Source organism: Sycon ciliatum, chromosome 8, assembly GCF_964019385.1.
Source record: "Sycon ciliatum chromosome 8, ocSycCili1.1, whole genome shotgun sequence".
Classification (NCBI taxonomy): Eukaryota; Metazoa; Porifera; class Calcarea; order Leucosolenida; family Sycettidae; genus Sycon; species Sycon ciliatum.
In genome coordinates, this window is record NC_088650.1 from 6,770,455 (window position 1) to 6,790,992 (window position 20,538).

Consider the following 20,538-nt stretch of genomic DNA (forward strand, 5'->3'; position numbering starts at 1 on the left):
GGTTACGAAAGCCATTACATGAAGTAAAATACGCGTAGCATGCGTTTGAATTCACGGACATAATTATACTATGGACTTCATACAGTCGGGCAGGCCCTTCCAGAGTCGGCAGCTGGCTAGAAGCGGTCGGCATGCGCCAGAAGCACTGTGGGCCAGGGGGAGGGGAAGGTTGCGTCCTAACTGACCTCGAGTGGTCATGCCTGTCGGCGGGCCTTGCAATACAATTCGGGACGACAACAGCTCACTGACGATTCCAGAGCGGATTCTAAATGTCAGGAGTCGGAGCTTGCATTCCCCTCGTTCCAGCACTGGGCAGACACCCAGGGGCTACAATACAGGGGACGAGTAGTAGTAGTAGTAGTAGTAGTAGTATTTATTATTTTACTAGGGCAATCCCCACAGACTGTGAGTCAGAGAGTGTGGGCCAGTGGGTGCTCATCGGCCACGCAACGGATGCAACGTTTATCCAGTTTGGCTACCGTGTTCCGCTGCTCAGCGGACAGTCCTGGGAGAAACGCATTCGACGCATATAGAATGTCCAGTTACGGGTATGACAAGGGCAGAGTAATACAGCATCGCCTGCCGCACTTTTACTAAGTTTTAGGCAGTGTCGGATCTGGCGAAGGATTCGCAGCTTCATAGCCGTGCGTCGGACGATAGAGATGACTTGCGGTGACCAGCGAAGATTTTCGTCCAGAGTGACTCCGAGGTAGCGAGCCGTACTGGTCTGGGCAAGAGGCGTGCCAGTGCAAGTAATGTGGAGGTCGAGGTTTGCGCCTGCAAGTCGCCTATATGAATAGTGTTGTTACGACTACGAAGCTACACTGCCACCACACTCTGCAGCAGTAGGATTGTGCTTCGACTTGTTCTCTAAGCTACAGTTCTATTCACATGCCCTAGCGGGGTACATGTATGACAGTCCGCCGAAGGCCACGCCTCCGATACACCGAGCAGCTACAATGCATGTAAGCAATGCCCATGCATAGCCCTTGCGGATTATGCCGCATAATATTTGGCATAATCTTGGGATTTCGTCAAAATATTATGCTCCGGCATAATACACGGATTCCAACGTGTAGGGTCGGCATAATCTTTCGGTTTAGACAAAACATTATGCTTAGGGGCATAATACAGCTTTGTCAGAAAGCCTGCAGATGTTTTTTTTTTAAATACCCCAGTTACGACTCCTTGTCATAGCCCTTGGCGGATTATGCCGGCATATTATTTGGCATAATCTTGGGATTTCGTCAAAATATTATGCTCCGGCATAATATACGGATTCCAACGTGTAAGGTCGGCATAATCTTTCGGTTTAGACAAAAAATTATGCTTAGGGCATGGCCATGTGTGTATGCGTGGTTTCTCAATCCTCTATGTACAGCGTGCATACATAGTGGAACCGAGCATAATTCAGCATATTTGTTGGCATAATTGTGGCATAATCAAAAGCATAATTTGACGATTGGCCGAGCTCCGCCAATGGCTAGCCATGCACCTTTTACAAACATTGGTTACCAACTTACCACCGTCTATTCATTGGGTTTTTTCATTGAGCTTTTGTTTTATTTCGCAAATCCAAACGGGAGTTTCTTCCCAGTAACAAGGTAGCGAAGAGATAAGGTACATGTATGGGAGAGGGAAGAGGTGTGCGTGTATGTAAAATACTCAATCTGCGGATAGCATGTTGTTTCGTTCTTTGTGTATGCAAAATATGTGTGTGTGTGTGTGTGTGTGTGTGTGTTTGTGTGTGTGTGTGTGTGTATGCACTGGAAATGATAGTCATTATTAGTTCATCAACCTGACCACCACCACACAGCACACCAACAGCAAACGCAACACCCGTTACCATGGTTACCTGTATTCATCCATTGTGCCATTTGAACAAACAATGAAACAATACATGCATTTCATTTTCTGCGCAATACGTGCGCATTGCCAAGTAATTACATTGTATATGTACATGGAAGTAAACGTGCACTTGGCTAATAACGTTACATGTAAGATGACTGTATAATGTATACATTTTGTACGTTTTGTTTTTCTTCTTGTAACGTTACATGTAAGATGACTGTAGAATGTATACATTTTGTACGTTTTGTTTTTCTTCTTGTGCAGTAAGCCTGCACACCCCGCATGTTGTTGTGTGTGATGAAGGTCGGGGTGCACGGACAAATAAATCTAGGCAAAGAAGACTGTATAATGACTATATTGTGTACGTCCTGTAGTGATGCTCACACGTGGGAACACCCGCGTATGCACACTCGCGCACGCACGCAAAAACACGCATGTATACGCGGTAGGTTTGTCAAAAGCGCTGCATGCCTGCCGTGACCGACGCTGTTCGCTTTGAACATGTTCTCTTTGATCTGGTGAAGACAAAATGCCAAACCATAGACAAGCCGTAATAAGAAACATTCATGTATTACGCAAGTAGCAATAACACTGATCATTATGATTTTTGTAGACTGTCAGACGGTCGAGTCTCTCATCACCTCCTAACCAGGCAACAGCATTGTACATATACATACATGTACATGACACATAATTATACAAACAAGTCATGTACATGTTTTTAAATGCAACCTTGTCTCGTACGTGATCCTCCATGTCCATGATGAATCCATGCACCCAACAGCTCAGCTACTGGCCAAAGTCCTTAGTATCATACCACGGCAATGGTTTTGATGGCCATGCAAGGGCTCCAATGTAGTTATCGTGTCGATATGTCACGTTAGCAGGGTACGAGGATCGCGGTCGCAAACGGCCGCCGCAACCGCGCAACCAGCACATACATGTACATGTACATGCACATGCGATGGCTATGCATTCAAAGGCATCACATTACACTGTTATACAACACTCAGTAGGTGATATCAAGAGTACATAACCCGGGTTATGTACTCTTGGTGATATTGATAGCAAGGTACGTACATTGTACTTTTTTTCATGTACATGGACTTACTAATACTAAGGTAAAAAAGGAGAAGGACAAAATGTTACGAGCTATGACTAACTCATACCGTCCACCAACTTGAGTTGAAAAAATACTAAGGTATTAGACAACCGTGGATGGTTGGGGGAGGGGGGGGGCACTGTTTCCGAACACAGCCAGTGGTCCTCCGCCTTGTAAACATGCTGTCCATCAACAAAATGTGCCTACTAGTACTAGTACTAGTATGAAGACGCCCGTACTGTATACAGTGGAACCTGTCCAAGATGACCGTTCATGGGACCTTCAAAACGTGGTCTCTGTTACCAGGTGGTCTCCTTATCCAGGGTCATTCGACTCAGGAAATAGCATCCCTTGGTCCTGGTGTCAGTGGTCTTCTAGGACAGGTGGTCGCCTTATCCGAGTGGTCGCCTTGACAGGTTCTACTGTACATTGTACGTGTACCAAGCATAAGCAAACCTGTTACTGAAGTAGATATTATGTAATCATTGTCTATCAGAATAAAATATCAGCTTCACCAGTGCTGCAACGTAAGTATGTGTGCGCATGTACATGTAGTACACTTCAGATACCGATCCTCCATAACTGCTGGTCTTACTAAACGCGCTGCGTGCTGACGTGGTGCTGGAAGCAACGTCGTTCGCAGCATCTCCCTTGTCCCCTGAACCACTGTGAACGCCACGACCTCGCCCTGGATGTGAGGTGAAGTGCGGTGTATAGTATCGATATCGATCATCGTTGTAACCGTTATGGTGGCGGTCAGCTGATACAACCAATACTACAATTACAACGACATGTATGCAGCACGCATGTGCGCGTGCGTGTGCGTATGCGCGCGTGTGCGTGTGCGTGTGTGCGCGCGTGTGCGTGTGTGCGCGCGTGTGTGTACCATACTGACTCAGCCGACGCATGAGCGCTGTACAAACCACCGTTGTAACTTGTAGCGCATATAGATCATGCGATTATGCCGATAATGCGTAATACGTACAGCCAACAGTACGATGCACAATTGCGTTAGGGTCTGACTGAAAGCGAGACTGAAAGCGAGACTGAAAGTGCCAGCGCTTACCACGAGGGCATGATCGGGAGATCGAGTGCTCACGTCCAAATGTCAGACGCGCGTCATGAGCTGACTGGAGTGGTATCCATTGTTCAGTGCACGCCGCACCCGATCAACCGTGTGCTTTGCTCTAGGCTCGCTCTCTGACTCTGGGTCTGACCAGGATACTGCATGCGGCGACCTGGTCTGCGTGCAAATCACGGCGCTGCTGTGCCCGACGTTAGCGTTCTGCTGTTGATGCTGATGCATGTTGGCCGGTGCGCTCTTCCGCACGCTTGCCAGGTCGACAGCCCTGTATTGCAGCGCAGTGCTAGCCCTGTTCTGGCCAAGGACAGGTGTGTGTTGACGTGCAACTAAGAATTGCCCAGAACGTGCTGTGCAGCACAGTATCAGAAGCAGGCGTTGTTGTAGTTAGTGTGGTTCCGCGCTGGAAGGAAAAAGTCCCTGCAAGGACATAGTGTGCCGCGGAGACGAAGAGCAACAGGATTCCAAGGCCATGGTCGGATCGTTGGCCCTTTCTGCAGACTAGTAATAGTGCGTGCACCAGGCACACACTGTTGGACCAGGCACGGAGTTGGACCGCGTGCACTTGCGGCCGGGAAGAAAGTGAAAGTGAAACTAGTTGCTGGCGTGTAGTGTTGCCTTATCGCCAGTGGAGGCGGACGCCAAGTACTATCGAGTGTATCTCGAGTCGAGATTACATACCCAGAGATTGTGCCCTTTGCTGTGAAGTGTTTGTGACCTCATGCTCGCCCGTGTGGGCGTGGGACAAGCCGTGGACGCTTCGCCTAGAATAGAGCGCTGCGCAAGATGGGAGTGAGCTTACAGGCAATGGAGGGGGGTTGAGGAACAAACAGGTCTGCTTAGCATTTCACCTGCCTTCACCATGTCGCGGGTGTTTGGGTCTGACTCCTGTAGTAGCAGAGCAGGTAGCGTCATCACGGCCAAAGGCAAAGGCAAAGGCCTTCATAGTAACATTAGCGTAGGGAGAGAAGCTGTCATTCAGGAGACTGAAGTCGCCTCGGTCGCTCATGGTGTGGATAGCGTGCCCAAGACCGAAGCGCATAAGCTGCGCAACGTGACGCGCCATGCGCGCGAGAACACCGTCCTTTGGGGCGACGCGGTGCGACAGTTTGAGCGGGGCCAGTACGAGGAGGCGATGGAGACGTTTGAGCGGATGGATCACAGCAGTGCCCATGTCACCTTCAATCTAGCGACGGCGCAGATGGCCATGGGACAGTACGAAGATGCGATAGAGGTAAGTAAACTACTACATGTACTTGTGCTATGACTGACGGTTTGGGGAAGGGTGTCGTGGATGACTTTGAACCCTGTTACCCCGTATGTTGGGATGTAACTTATGTACACATTGTGGGCTTTCCATTTCTATGGCTGGCAATGCGTATAAAAGTTATAATTATGCACCAAACCCTATGCTCAGTTAACGTGTCTGGCTTAACCACACCACCTATGGTTATACTATTACTAGGCTAACACGCACATTGCAATCAAGACCATAGTTTGAGATCTAACTTCTAACTGCTTTGCAGTGAGATGTATTCGCGTGTCCGATGATCGCAATTTGAATCGTAACGCGTTTACACTGTGGCTAGTATCTCTGCATCTCAGTATTGATTAGCTGGCGCAGGAATCCAAGCCTAATAATTGGATGGGAATTGCATCTTGGTCTAGAAGTTGCGTACCAAGTGAGCTCAATCAGTTGCGCACGGTCGAGTCTTCAAATTCTTCTACCCCGAATGCCCAGGGCGCATTGTGCTCTTTTCTTTCTGGAAAGCTGTTGGAGTGCGCATCCTAGACATGCTAGAGCTGATTTCCAGTTAGGTGTAGAACGTCAGTACTGTCGGTCAGTGTCGTGCAATGTTATCGCATGAGCTGATTGTAAAGTAACTGGTGGTGTTAGTGGACATTATAGCGTAACTTGTAAGTTAGTTCCTTGGTCCTCATTTCTTCTTATAAATCTTTTCTATTCGAAAGTCTTCCTGCTGTTTGCGAAGTCATGCACTCAAGTGACGTTAGTTACAGTATAGCCGCTGTGGAGTGCCCGGGGTGCTGAAGTCGTTGCTACATCTCCCGTGTGGCGACACTACGCAGCTTTAGTCCAACGCGATAACACACAATGAGGCTAATACTTGTAATAATACCAACAATACGTACAGCTAGCACCTTCCCTGAACATGTGAGGCTGGATCATGAGTAGGAACAGTGAGGCTATACGATGACCATATTAGTGTTGACATAGTGAACGCATTCAGGCTACAGTAGAGATCCAGTATGATAACAGTGTTCAGTCAGAAGGGTCGGGCACAAGAAAAGATTACTACGAGGTTTAACGCTACAGGTGCTGAGGTATTTCGCGAAGATGTTCGTGTATCGGATGGATAGTACAAGTGGAGCAATAACAGAATGATGGTGATGATGATGATGACGGCATATCGCAAGGTAGCGGCTGACACAATGGCGGACACAATACGTGAGTAACTAACAGTGCTATCAAGTACGGCTTGCATCCACATGAAGAGTCGTGTGGACGGAGAACGCATTGTACCCTGGCTGGTCGCAAGTGCTGTGGGTGATTAATTTCCTACTCGTTCAAAGTAACTACTAGTTCCTCTAGGTGTCATGTGCGCAGCCTTGTGGGTCCATGTACCAAGCGCTTGGACTGCGAGAGGAGGAAGGAAGGGACGTGCTCAGGGCGTGCGCGCGTGCGTGTGTGTGTGCGTGTGTGTGTCAATAACGAGCTGGCAAGACTATGGTAGTAGGCCAGTTCAAAGTACAATGCCCTGTGTTTTAAGACGTATCCATGCACATAGCTAAGTACATTATTTACCACACCTAGTCGCTGCAGCCATTCCAGACACACTCAGCATTCATGTGGCAAAAACATCTACATGTACATGTACAATGCCAACTACTCGTATGCTACACCCGTTACAGAAAGACCCCAATGCCATGGTCACGGGCCTTTGCACGTAGACTATCCAGCATTGCTTTTCAGCTCACTATACATGTAAGTGTGTACGTGTATGGGATAGGAATGGCAATGAGAATGGACACTACTTATGTACACTTGAAAGAAACACAAGTACAAGCCGCGTACTGGTTTGGACTGTGTTGTCGTTGTTGCCCAATGCTACCTAACATCGCAACGCAAACGGGCCGTGGCGCCTTCTTTCATACATGTGAATGCCAGAAGAGCTGTAGTGAAAGAAGAACACAAATTGAGAGAGGGAGAGCAGATATTGCACCAGAGAAGGAAACGATAAAAATAGAAAACTACCTGCTAATACCTAGACAAGACAGTGTTAGTTGTTAGTTGTACAACTCGCATTGTGCGTAGGAATTGCTGCAAAGAACGTGATTTCTGGCTCAGCCGATCGTGCAATGGGTTTCTGGCGTCACAGATAAGCTATGATTTCATTAGCAGTTTAACCAGTGATGGTGATGGACACGGACCAGACATGACTCGCGAAGTCCTACAACAGCGAAGTCTTGCAGTACTGCAAATGGCTACCAGTATCATTCTATCCCGTCAGCAACCCTCGATTATTATTATTCTCTTATTCCGCGATGGTGTGACGCCAATAACACAGATTGATAAATTAATGTGATAGAACTGATACTGGCTAGAAACAGCTAGATGGAAATCAACCCGGTGATGTGCATCCAAATACACCATGGCGCTACATGGACACTGGGCTAGGTCAAATAATGCCCATGACAAACAGTTCACAATAACGACGGCGATTCGCATTAGCGCGGAGGGGAAATGGCGAAATCCTACACCCTGCCTTCATGCATCTGAGAACTTGTATCCGCGCGACGTATGATCTCGCGGTGCGGGACAGTCACTGTAATAGGATCGTGATTCCTCCACGGGTCATCTCGAATGCAGCTTCCCAACCGATGCAAATAATGTACTGGCCACCGCGCACCATTAGACAGTTAATCATCTTCAGAAATAATTATAAGTATACGTTAATGATTGGATTGGTATTGTTACATCTCAAGCGGTTGTGGTGAAAATCCAATGTGACTGTGTTCATTGGTAGTTGAAAGGTCGAGAACAGTTCCTTCTGGCCTGAGATTGCTTCACATAGCAACATGTAATGATTTAAAGTTTAAACGCCTCCAAAGGGAGAGAATCAATAATAACTATTGCTTCTGCTCCAACCGATATGGAAGGCATTCAGTAGGTCTGATACATCCAGTACATATTTCCAACAATACCAACAACAAAAAAGGTCGAGGACAAACGTTGACGTAAGCTATAGGAGTGATGAATACTCTGCTTTGTGTGGTATCAGCCCTGGATACAATCACGTGTTAGAAGTCACGTCGAGTGCTGTATGTTATGGGAACAATAGTACAACTGCCTCTAGGCACTAGAATATCGGCTAAGAAAGTTTAGCAAACCTAATTGCTGCGATTTGGTACACTGCATGCTCGACTGACGCGGAAATGCGTTTGCAGGTGAGCGTCGCAACATCTCCAGGTTGCCCATTCCCGCGGCAATTGGCGCCACATAAATACTAGAATCAGCTTGCTCGAGGCGTATTCACAAGTGGCATCCTACAACAACGAGGCTGCCGCGTCGTTTCCCACTAATGCTCTACATTCGAAGGTGTAATACCATGCACCTGCGAAGACGTGGAGTAACAAGACAAGAATCGATACACCCCCTCCCCCTCCACTCCACTCCACTGGGGTTATTTACTCTCGATAATAAAAATTATTCTATGGATGCGCGTGCGTTCCTTGACCTTGGCTTGAATTCAATGAGCTCAAACCTATCTGGCCTGAATCACGAGTCACGTGATGCATTCGTCCTCGGCGAGTGTATAACTACGAGTACAGCTTGGGTTTGAGTGCAGTGAGGTGTACCAACAGCACAGTACATAAACAAGTCATTGCGTGTAGACTACTACTAGTAGAGCTATACTGTAAAAAAAAATCTTTATTTCAGGATGACCCAAAGGCTAACGCCTATCTGGCCTGGGGATCTCCTATTTGTGTATGTACTAGTGACATAGGTAGTGTGAAAATGTCAAGCGAAACCCGCACTAGGCGTGCAGTGTATGTGCCATCAATTGTTATTGTCGCCTTTGTTTGTGACAGACAAGAGCTATAGCAATAGCAAAAAAGCTCATGTTCACATAATTCGGAGGGACCGAGCTACCGGTTTTGTGGCTTATCAACGGTGTTTCGCTCCTTCTCTGAACGTTCTTGGGGCCAGGATATGTTGATGTGGAGGTGTGCGCCTGTTCAGCTACATGCCCAGCTGGAACAGCATTTCAGTGGATAGTACAATACTAGCAAAGCACGCCAAATGTCCCCTGCACTGGACGATGCAAGGTCGGCTTGCACCATGCAACAAAGAGACGTGCGTACGTGATTGGATGCTACCAACAAAGACGAGACAAAGGAGCGTGATCTCGTCCCATCTAGTATTCTGATGAGAACCCGATCGACCCATTATTACTGTTATGGTCTAGGTCTTCGTGCGGTTGAACCTAAGCCCAGGATCTTGGACCAATAAACGTGCACAGGCCAGGAGTGGAATGGATCAAGTCAGCTAACGTCCAGTGTACGTGTCGGCCAGACTGTTGAGATAAGGCGTCGCTTGAACGCCATGTGCGGAAAATGAAGCGAGGCTGCACACTGCCTGCAATGGTACGTTTGCGGTCAAAATCAACTGCGCTATGATTGTCCAGTCGTGGCCAAAGAAATCCGACCCACGACTCATGAGTCTAACGCCGCGTTCCCATTTCAATCACATTATGCATGGTCCAAAAGTGCCCGAACCAAATCGATGGCCGCAGGGGCCGCATGAGCCTTGGCACTGCTTTGGCACGTGGGTCGGATTTCTTTGCCCGCGACTGTAGGGGAAGCCAACTCCAGCTGCCATCGATAAGGGATTCTCTTGCGCCACGCGAGTAGGAGGGTGCTTTATTCAGTCGTTGAACCTGTGATCTTGAGACAAGCACACTCGTGATTATTCCGTGCTAATGCTGAAGACCAATTCCTTCTAAGTCGTTAAAAAGTTTCGACAAACTGTTTCCACATCGCAAGCCGATCGTATAGGCAGTCGAATGACGGTAGTCAGAGCCAGGTTACGACTCTTCACAGAGCAGACGCTGCCTGTAAACTAGCTTTAACATTATAATAGAATTATTCATTTCATTCCATTCACTGCCAATGCGGCCTGCCCTGCTTCCAATATTGCAACAACGGTCGACATGCGCTGACAGCATTGTCATGGAGGCAACCTGGCAGAGGATGGCTTCGCTGTGGCTGGCTGCAACGGGCAGCTAGCCACCATCCCGCATACAGTACATAGGCGATCACCTTTTACACGAGATGATGGCTGTTTCAGGCGTAGATCTACATGCCTTGACCAGTGTGTCTTCACTATGCTTCGCATGACGGACATCTTTCATAACGTTAGTCGAGAGAGTCGTGCTGCTATGCTAAAGGTCAGCTGATTAGAGCGGTTTCTGTTTTGGTTGCACACAAAAAAAGGCCAGAAGGAACGTGGCGATCGTGTTCGGGGCACCTGTTTGATCGCATCAGTGCTTACTTGCATGTCGGAACTTTCCCCAGCAAAATGATTAGTGTCCGCGTAGTCGTGCTCCTCGCTGAGTACGCGGACAACAAACGCATAGGTATTCGTGTTCAAAACAATAGCTTCCAACAAAACGGCTGGCGAACAAGGTCATACCGAATCCAATGTGTTACCTAGGAAGCTGCCATTGGCCCGCTTTGATCCGCTATTATAAGTATGAGGTGACTTTTCCTTTCAGTGTGACATCTACATGTAGAGCGTTGGCAAGTACGCGGTCCCGACACAACAAGTATTGTATCGTATTGTATTACATGTATTACTTTATTAGCAAGTGCTGCACGTTCACAGGTAGAGACACTGTAACAAAATTAATAATTGCTGTTTTGTACTTGTGCCAAGTTTTGGCAGGCTGACCGACCCCTTATTAATAGCATTTCCTCGGCTCGCGTCGTGTCAGCGAGCAATGCGGAGACTGAACTGGAGGCTAGCGTATTTGCGTGCGTGCGTCCGTGTGTGTCTGTGTGTATAGGTAGGAGTAGGTGTATGCATGTGTGTGTTCGTGTCTGTGTGTGCGCGCGAATTGCATACCGGTAGTTTTTGTTCCAACTCGCACCAAGACCAGTGGACAGTTACTGCACGTGTTGGTTCCTCAGTATCAAGTTAGTTACGTAGGATCGATGCATTGATAGTGACTCTCATTTGCTGCTAAAACCTTCTTATAAACCATGTGTAGACAAGGCCCAAGGGAGTAGTAAAATACACTATTCAAGTTTACTTCTCCCTGGTGGAGACCATACAAAATCCGACAGGACATGTACGGCTCGTAGAACAAGTCAAATATCCAGGACACAGTTCGCCTCAAACCCAGAGTTTCGGAAAGTACAGAAGAAGTAAAGGCTGGGTAGCTAAATTCTCTCCGGAGAAGTCCACTAAAGCACTTTTGAAGGCATGCCATAACATAGAAATGGAAGGCGATGCATATCTCGTGCTTTCCACCCTGCTGAAAAGCATGACATATCGGTACATTGTATCTTCACTCCATGTCTGTTCAACCGCGTGAAAGTAGCCGCGTTATCAGCATCAGGTTCACACCAAAACTTGGCAAAAGGGTTTCTGTGCTAGGAGGTAGTACAGTATGTGTGAGGGGTACGCGGACTAGGACGATCTCCAGACTTCGCTGATACATGTACATGTACGACTTGCCTCGACGATGGCATAAGAAAATGGCGATAAAGATAACAATCTTCTCGCGCAAGTCAGCTGTGTGCTACTTCGCGTGACGAAGCCATCCACAACTCTCCATGACACAGGTGTGAGATCTACTCTTGCGTGACAAGAGAGCACTACTCTGGTATGATTCTCTACGCCTTATCTTCTGCATAGCAACCGCCAACGTTGCTCGCCGCCGCTGGTCTATTCCCACGCACTTGATGTCAACCCGTCACCGCGCAGTAAAAGCTATTATGCTTGTCATGGATATGATTTGTCTGCGGCAGACCAGAGGGACCTGTCTTTCGTTAACGATCGACAGTAACTAACCGTTCCTTTCAGGCACCCCAGCTACACTCGACTACAAGTCAAGTCTTGTTTGTGAGGCTGAATGGCGTGTTCAGAGTGAAAACGACTTACAAAATGGTGTAACTAACGAGTTACTTGATGCGGCTATGGAGCCCGGCGCTGCCCAGAGCAGAATCCAACTGCCCAGCAGTACAGCAAAGTCACTCGGGTTAGCGCCGGGCGGAGCTATGCCATGGATGGAGAGGGAGAAGGGAGCTAGGTGTGCACGACAGAGCTAGCCTCACGGAACAGAACTATAATACTGTCTATAGCCAGAAGTGACGGACAGGTCCCCGTAGGTCACGGAAGAACCACGGTGGTACACGACTGTTGTTTCGTCCTGGCATGGCAATGCAGCAAGAAAGGAGGCCTGTACTATTTCGGTTCTCCTGATTAGCTAGAGTGACACCGTGTTGCTACTAACGGCGATTTTGTGTGAGAGAGACACTGCAAACTGCGAAGTCACACCCGGGGCCTGATGGTTTGACCGGCTGGGCAGCCAGACTGCTCGTGCACAAGACCAGGTCGGGGTAGCGGGCTGCATCGTCGTAGATCTACGTCTACCGTGAAAACCATGTTTTCCAGGGATATTCTAGTCTAGATCCACAGCCTTGTCTCACACCTCGACACGCAACCTGGTTCCTTTGCGTGAGGGACGCAAGCGAGAAGAAGAGGAAAGACAAGCGCCCGGCTGCTAATACTACCATGAACATCTGGAAGAAGACGGAAAGTGATTTGACCACAGCGAATGCCACACACCATTCACATCTTCCCGAAAAGAATGCTTCTATCGAATGATTTTTGGATGACATCGGAAACGCAACTTTCCTGCAGATGCTTCTCGTCTTCAAAACCAAAATATCCTCAGCAACCACTTCTCTTCCTCTCCTTCGTTCTCTCATTTTGGATACCGCTTCCCGTTGTGTGTGCAACTGTGCATCCTCACGGCCCATATCCGGGCAGCGCAAACCTGTTATCATCTCTACGAGATGCGGGGAAACACGAAGGACGCATACATAGAAAAAAAGTACAAAGCTATCGCCTGTAGTATTGGCGAGGGTATACACAACAATAATGTCTGTTCTGCTTGTCGGTTGATGAGAACTTCGCGCATAATGTGCGTGACGCACGGCATACAGGCACACGCGTATCTGAGCCATAGTCATACGCATCCGGACCATGGACCATAATACTAGCCGAGGATCTCTGACAGTGGCACTGACTGTGTTCTATGTCTGTGTGCTTGTCTGATTCTGTAGATGTATACGCAGACGCTCAAACGCGATCCGCACTTCGTGCTGGCCTACTTCCAACGAGCCCAGGCGTTTCATCTCTACGGATGGTAAGTAGTTTAGCAATACAGTTGCCAGGAAAGAAGCAAATTGCATGTAAAAGAATACAGTCATGGCTACTACTTCAAGTAATAGCACATTAACTATTATGAAGCAAAGACGGATTCCTCTTATGTTCACCGTTCAGAACTTCAGGTGGGAGAAGTCTTCAAACAAGATTGGAACTCAAATCATAATCTTTTTTGTACGTACATGTACAATGCAGCTGTGTACATGCAGCTATGAAACGTGAAGCGGCGAAATTTGTCCTTTTTGACTTTGACCTGGATTATTTCCTGGTGGCAGTCTACAGTCTGACAGGTGACTCTCAAAATTGGCATGTACATGTATTACGTGTGTGTGTAGCCCCTGTTACGTTGATGCCTTCTCCTAACCTATTGTCTGGTCGCTGTGTTTGCTGATGTTAGGGACGAGGACACGCTACGAGATCTGGGCGAGGCACAGCGTCGCATGCGCGGCTCCAAGTTCATCGACTATCGCAACCTGGGTCTGGACAAAACGCTGTGGGAGTGCGTGGTAAGCTGAAACGACCGGACACTGATGTAGCCACCGAGAACGCCGCCATACACTGCACGGTGGCGTCCGATCATTCATGGGACTAGTCGACTACAAACTAACTTCGCGTGCAGAGTCATTTTGCGATCAATGGCACAAATAATTATATTCTAAATGATTGTGTCAACACACAATCATCGACAAGAAAGGGAGAGAACCCAGTTCAAGGTTTTACACCTAACCTCACCCTAACTCTATGTAATCTTCATCACAAATCAATATTCCATTCAGTGTGATTCCGCAATGCCCAATGCAATAGGGCTTAAAAGTGATGACGTCAAAACGGCCAGGGAGTACTAAGTTGACAACAGATTTCTATTTTGGATCCACCAAGGTGTGACTTTGCTATTGCCTCAGTATGTGGGTGCATAGCAACCCACTCATGTCGTATGCAGGGGTGACTTTTACTTCGCCACCAGTTGTAACCCCGCCCCCAGTAGCCAAATCAGTCAGTTTCACTGGTTACATCACCTTGCTGTGAGTCAGACGGCTTGAAATGTGCTTGGATCCATACAAAAACTGGATCCAAGTGGATCCAATTTTTGAATTTTTGAAATTGTTGCTATGCTGTGACGTAGCACTTTAAAGCCCTATCATCAGGCTGAAGACTCTGCAGAATCATAATAATTATTGTTATTAGCAAAGGGATATGAAAGTTGAACAATGAAACTGACTTCAAAGTGTGTGTGTGTGTGTGTGTGTGTGTGTGTGTGTGTGTGTGTGTGTGTGTGTGTGTGTGTGTGTGTGTGTGTGTGTGTGTGTGTGTGTGTTATCATGCTGTCTGTTGCTCCGCTGCAGATCTACGTCAACGTAGCCATTGCCTATATCGTACTGGGGCTAAAACGTCACGCCCTGCAGCAGATCCAGACAGCATGGCAATCGCGGCAAGAGTCACTATCGTCTCGGGAGCTGAACGGAATCAGCGAGCGGGAGGTTGATGCGGAGATTGAGGTAGGCTGTGGTTTGTTTCTGTTGCTGTACCATTGCAAAGGCTGTACAGTCAACTTCGCTAATAACGACTGCGGATATAACGACAATTCGCGAATAACGACAGCACTTCCAAGTCCCATCCAGCTGTAGTGCATACAATGAGACTTCGGGTGTAACGACACTTTGCGAATAGGGACACGTTTCTGATGCCCCGCCGCCAAGTGTCGATATACGCAAAGTTGACTGTATAGGTGTATGCTCCGATGAATTAGAGAAACCTAGTTGTTATATCCCACACTCTTCCCAAATACTAAACAGTCATCGGGCCTAGGTCCAAAATTTAATATGAGTTCATGCATTGATCTGGGTGCAGGAGGGGGGGGGGGGGCTGTGCAGCACCAATAGGCAGGCCCGGCAGAACCTGAGTCCGGTTGGCCAGGCCATGACCAGACCAACTTTTGGCCATCAATAAGTTACGTGCTTACTGCTAAGCAACGGGTCATGTGTCTACCCTCCATATCCTACACAAAGCATGAAAGGCAAGGGTATGGCAGCACCAGTCAAAAACTGCTTCCACCAGTCCTGTTACGCTACTGTAGTGGACTTTAGAATTTCAAAGGATCAGTCGGGGAAGTGAACTGCCTGAAAAGAGAAAAGAAATGCCTACCCCACCAGGACTCAAGCCTGGTAGATCTACCTTGCTTGTGATGAGCAGTCCTCTAATCATCTGAGCTATGAGATCAGGCCAAACCTAGAAGGCGCTGACAAGTCTTTGCAATAAGCCTATTGTGCACTGACGTAATTTGTACCATACACACCCCACACAGCCACCTGGGCATGGTCGTGTGAGGTGTTGAACAGTGCATTGCTGATCCCAGCATACTCACATGCATTACCCATACCTTCCATATTTGGCAATGTGCAATGGGCTTATTATCGTTGTTTTGGTCCAGGCCGTCGTACCGACATCCGTTCTTCATGACATCTACACCTACTGTACTGACACGGAGAAACACAGCGCCGGAACGTGCGCCTTCCTCGCTTTCCAGCCACCGCCTGTCTTCCGTCCGCACGGTCTGGCGTCGCTGTGGCTGAACGCGTCCAAGAGAATCAAACGGGACTTCCTCGGCAAGTCGCAGATGGTCTTCAACAAGACGTCACTGAAAGGAACCGGATTCGTTGGAGCAGCGGTAAGTCGTAACTTTATGACTGCACAGAACTGCATCACGTGTGCAGTCAATATCAACGCTATGCCGATCGTCCATTTCTGTGTATGTTCAGGTGTTTTGAGACTGAAGCGGCTTCGGTCTGATTGATTCGAATGTGCTCCACTCCACCAAGGCATGATGAAGCCTGGATGCCATCATTTAACCGAGTCATAATCTTACTACATCACGGATTGATGTAGCGTATGTATCCATCCGTGGATGACGGCCAGTGTGTTTCTGGTTCTGTCTTCAATGCTCATCGCCAGGCTCGAGCATTGAATACGGGGATGAACTCTCGACCTCACACTGCCTTGGACACATAAGAAACCATGTGCACTTCCATGTGAATTTCTTGAAGTGTACTGCATTGCCTGCATGCTAGTACTCATCTGCAACAGTAGACGCATGGGTGCAACTGATAACTGAGTAGGGCATACCTAACAAGCAACAACAAGCAACAGTGTCCTGTTTCTTGGTTTATTTTCTATCCTCCCAGGCCAAAGCAGCTGGTAAGCCTCTGCCCGTGAAACCAGAGATACCATCGAACCGGTACATGTCTATCGGAAGAGTGATGAGGACGCTGAACAGAGGAGAAGAACCTCCAGGAGTGGTAAGGACTCAATGAATAGAGCCGCACCGCCATCGGAATTCACCTACAAGTACTTACAACAGTAAAAGTCATCACACTACATGAATGCCAATAGTAAACTTCCGAACTGAAATAGAAATGTGCAGTACCTTGTCCGAGTCCTCCATCACTAGCTGCCATTGCATGACTTTCGGCCTTGGCTCTTTGCAATTACACTGCAGTTCTCTTTCTCCGAGCATGCTGAAATTGTGCCACGGCTCGCTTCAGTTGCAATGAAGCTTTTATTTGCACTGCATCACCATGGTTGTGCCCAGCGTGTTGCAAGACCTCTTCCCACACCGGCATGCAGCCACTGAATGTGTTCTCTACATTTATCTGTTGACTGCTACCTGCCTGCAGATGGCCCGTTCTCAATCGGAGTCCTGCACCAAGACAGCGGCAAGTGGTGGCAGCAAGCTTGGCAAGCTGCAGCTCAAAAAGATGCGTAGCCGGAGCTTCCCGCCGCCAAAGCCCCAGGTGAAGTTCCACCCGCAGACCAAACAGTCCAGCGACCCTGACATCTCGCTCTCAGCCGCGCTCGAGGACCAAACATACGAGAATGTGCTGGTAACAAGCTCCGGTCAGGCAACAAAGTCTTCGTCAACATCCGATGTCCGTAAACCCGGTGTTACCCCACCACCAAGACCCACCAGTAATCCACAGCGTCCACGCCAGGAGTCCAATGCTCTATTGCCTGCGTCCAAGCAGGTGCTGTCACCGGATTCAGGCATTGAACACGATGAGCAGCTGGCATTCCCCAAGCTAGTCAGCCCGGCGACAATGGACGGCAACGACGTGTATGAGAATGTGTTCAGCGGTACAGACGGCGGCACACAGCCTGTGCCTGCGGCCGCCACGGCTGCTACAGGCAAGGACGGGGCTCTGTCGTCATCGCAGGACTCTGAAGCAAGCGCGCTGCTGTCGTTGAACTTGCTCAGCGAACAGCTGGTGAAGGACGGCTCGGCGGAGAATTCCGACGTCATCCTACGTGCAATAAATTCAGTGACGGAAACCTTGCAGCGCGGCAGCACGTCAAGTGCCCACCTCAGCATGATCTCGGAGGATGCACTGGACTCGCTTGACGAGGAGAGCAGATCAATCTATGAGAACATCCAGCCGGGTCACCCGACGCAGAGCACCAGCACACAGTCTTCGGTCACCTCACCGACTACACTACAATCAACATCGAGACTGGACAGCACCTCACTCATGCCGGCCATACCGAAGAGTTTGTACAACGGCAGCGACAAAGAAACGGCAGCTGTAAAAGGTCTCCCCAGGGCTAGCTTTGATGTTGCCGGGGGCAACGACGATAACATTTACGACGACGTTGACCAGGAGGAAGCACTCGTTGATATGCCTAGAAGACGGCGTCTTAGTAGCGCGTTCTCCATTCTGAACACCGGCGGAAACGTGACTGGGGTAGCTGGTGCAGCAGCTGCTGCCGCCGCCGCCGCTGCAGCTGCTGCTGCCGCAGCTACTGGTTCCGCCGGTGCTGCATCTGCACCTAGTGGTGGTGGTAGCTCAGAGCAGGAGCACTCGGAAAGTATCCATGAACAAGAGATGCCGATGCCGAAGCAGCCACCGGCCCCCATGGTGTATCAGAATGTGCAGTCGTTGTGCCTGCCTAGCTTTGGCACGCCGAGCAAACGGCCAATTGCAACGCCAAAACGCCCACCACCGCCCAAGACAGCTAAGCCCACAAAGGCGCCAAAGCCTAGCAAAGCCGGCAGTGGGAAGCCGCCGATTCCAAAGCGCCCGGTTCGTGTCACCAAGGAATCGCTCTCCAACATTGGCAATCCGGTCATCCCTCCACGTCCACCTGTGCCCGGCTGCAGCAAGCCACGCAAGATCATGAGACAAGTGCACGTTGACAGCTCCGACTCCGACACGTCTTCGGGCTACTGTCGTTCGTCATCAACGAGTACGTCGCAGAACGGCGAGGACCGGGATCGGATGAACAGCTCCTCGTCGTGCAACAGTGCCTTTGGGCCGTTGTCGCTGCCCAAGCCGAGACCACGTGCCGCTTCCGTGACGTCTCTGTCATCGCACGATGAGCTTGAAGTCGACAGCGGTATGTACGAGGCCATCTTTATGGAGGACTCGCCAACCGGCGGTGGCCTGCAAGGAAGGCCGGATTTATTCGATGACCCTCGTTACGGTGTCCCGAACATCCCAAGGCCCGAGCGCATGCCAAAGCCCATCAATTCTACCAGCAGTGCCAGTAAAGCGCTAAATGCAATGCGTACCCGGCCAGCTGCAAATCGCAGAACTCCCAATGCCAGCAATGGAGCGCCGCGGGCAAATCAGGCCTCCAAAGGCGCTCCAAAGCATGCAGTCAGGGTCCACTGATGCTCATTGTGCTTGGGCATAGGGCATATCCACCCATCACCTGTGAATCCTCTCTCTCTCTCCGTCAGTATTATTATTATTCTAAAAATTGAGTTCCTACTTCCTAGACCCCCATTTATGGCACAGCTTACATGGCCCTAGTATTTCCGTCTTTCGCACTAGGCCTCAGTTCTGGCTGCTTCGCTCCTTCTAGTGAACCAAAACTGCTCTTCAGCTCGACTTCAGCAGCACTGCACCCTATAGGCCTAGTCAGTCGTCCAATACATTGTAGCTTCATCATTTTATAGTGGATTATTTTTCCTATTTTATAACATCTTGGGCAGATTTTGTGATGGCCAAAAAAGGCTCCGTCCAGTGTGCCATGTAAAAGTGACCGAATTATATCATTTTAAAACGACATTGAACCAGAGCTTTTGATTCTACTTCCAAGCATTGAGTTTATTGACATTTCTTTCTATCTTTAATAAATTGCAACTGCAAACTATCATTGTTGGCGATGTTCTCGCTGCAGCGTTGTTGCTTGTCCGTCTGTTCTTGTGATGCTAGTTTCCAGCAGCTGTGAGATGAGGTGGGTGGGGGAGAGGGGTCGACACTGAGCCATATTTCAAACAGTGAATGTGGGATAAGCGAACAGTAGCGGCAAGACTGCAAGTAGGCACACCATGCGGATAACAGACGGCAACAAAAGCTGCAGCTTGCATTTTTATTTTTATATTTTATTTTTTACTGAATACCACAGTACCATCAGATGCTGCACAGCGGGGGCGGTGGCATATTGGATGGAAGTGGGGGCGGGGCAAAAGTAACTCCTCCGACCAAAGGTCTCGGAATCATCGTTACTCCTGTGCGCCGATACATAGGAGAAAAGAAACATGTGCATCCAAGAGGGAAGCACCGGCTTTGCAAACGATAATGGGGAGAATTTGAGATTGAGATAGGACAAAACAATAGTAAAAGCAGTGCACCGTAGGAAGATGGAGAGAACAGTTAACTGATAATCGGATTTTAAGGCTGAGCGAAAGGGATCAAAGAGGGGTAGAAGGGAGCTGGAGTGCGGTCAGTATAATTAGGCTGGTGTGTTGGCAGAGATCATAGCCTGTCTGTGGCCCACTCCCACTTGCTGCGCCGCAAGTGGTCGTTGACGTTTTTTCTTGAACGTGTGCATACCTCTGCGAGAAGGGGGAGACTGCAGAAGGGTAGGTGAGAGCTGATTCCACGTTGCGATGAGGGAGTGGGGAAATGAGCGGAGCGTGTTGTTTCGTGACTGAGGAGGAAGGATACTGGTGAGTTGCGATGGATGATGTGTTGCAGATCTGGTTTTCTCACGAGTAGACATGCGGCATTGCGGTGCGGCTGCTGATGG

The 20,538-nt window shown here is 48.9% G+C and overlaps 1 protein-coding gene across 1 annotated transcript; it reads left to right on the top strand.

Moving 5' to 3' along the window:
• The first annotated feature begins 4,577 nt into the window (after nucleotides 1-4,577).
• LOC135823062 (uncharacterized) lies at nucleotides 4,578-19,672 on the top strand. Its single transcript, XM_065335891.1, has 7 exons — nucleotides 4,578-5,268; nucleotides 13,410-13,492; nucleotides 13,910-14,018; nucleotides 14,856-15,008; nucleotides 15,941-16,177; nucleotides 16,692-16,805; nucleotides 17,184-19,672. Exons 1-7 carry the CDS (start codon nucleotides 4,897-4,899, stop codon nucleotides 19,173-19,175), a joined length of 3,060 nt encoding a protein of 1,019 aa, XP_065191963.1. The 5' UTR covers nucleotides 4,578-4,896; the 3' UTR covers nucleotides 19,176-19,672.
• The last annotated feature ends 866 nt before the right edge of the window (nucleotides 19,673-20,538 follow it).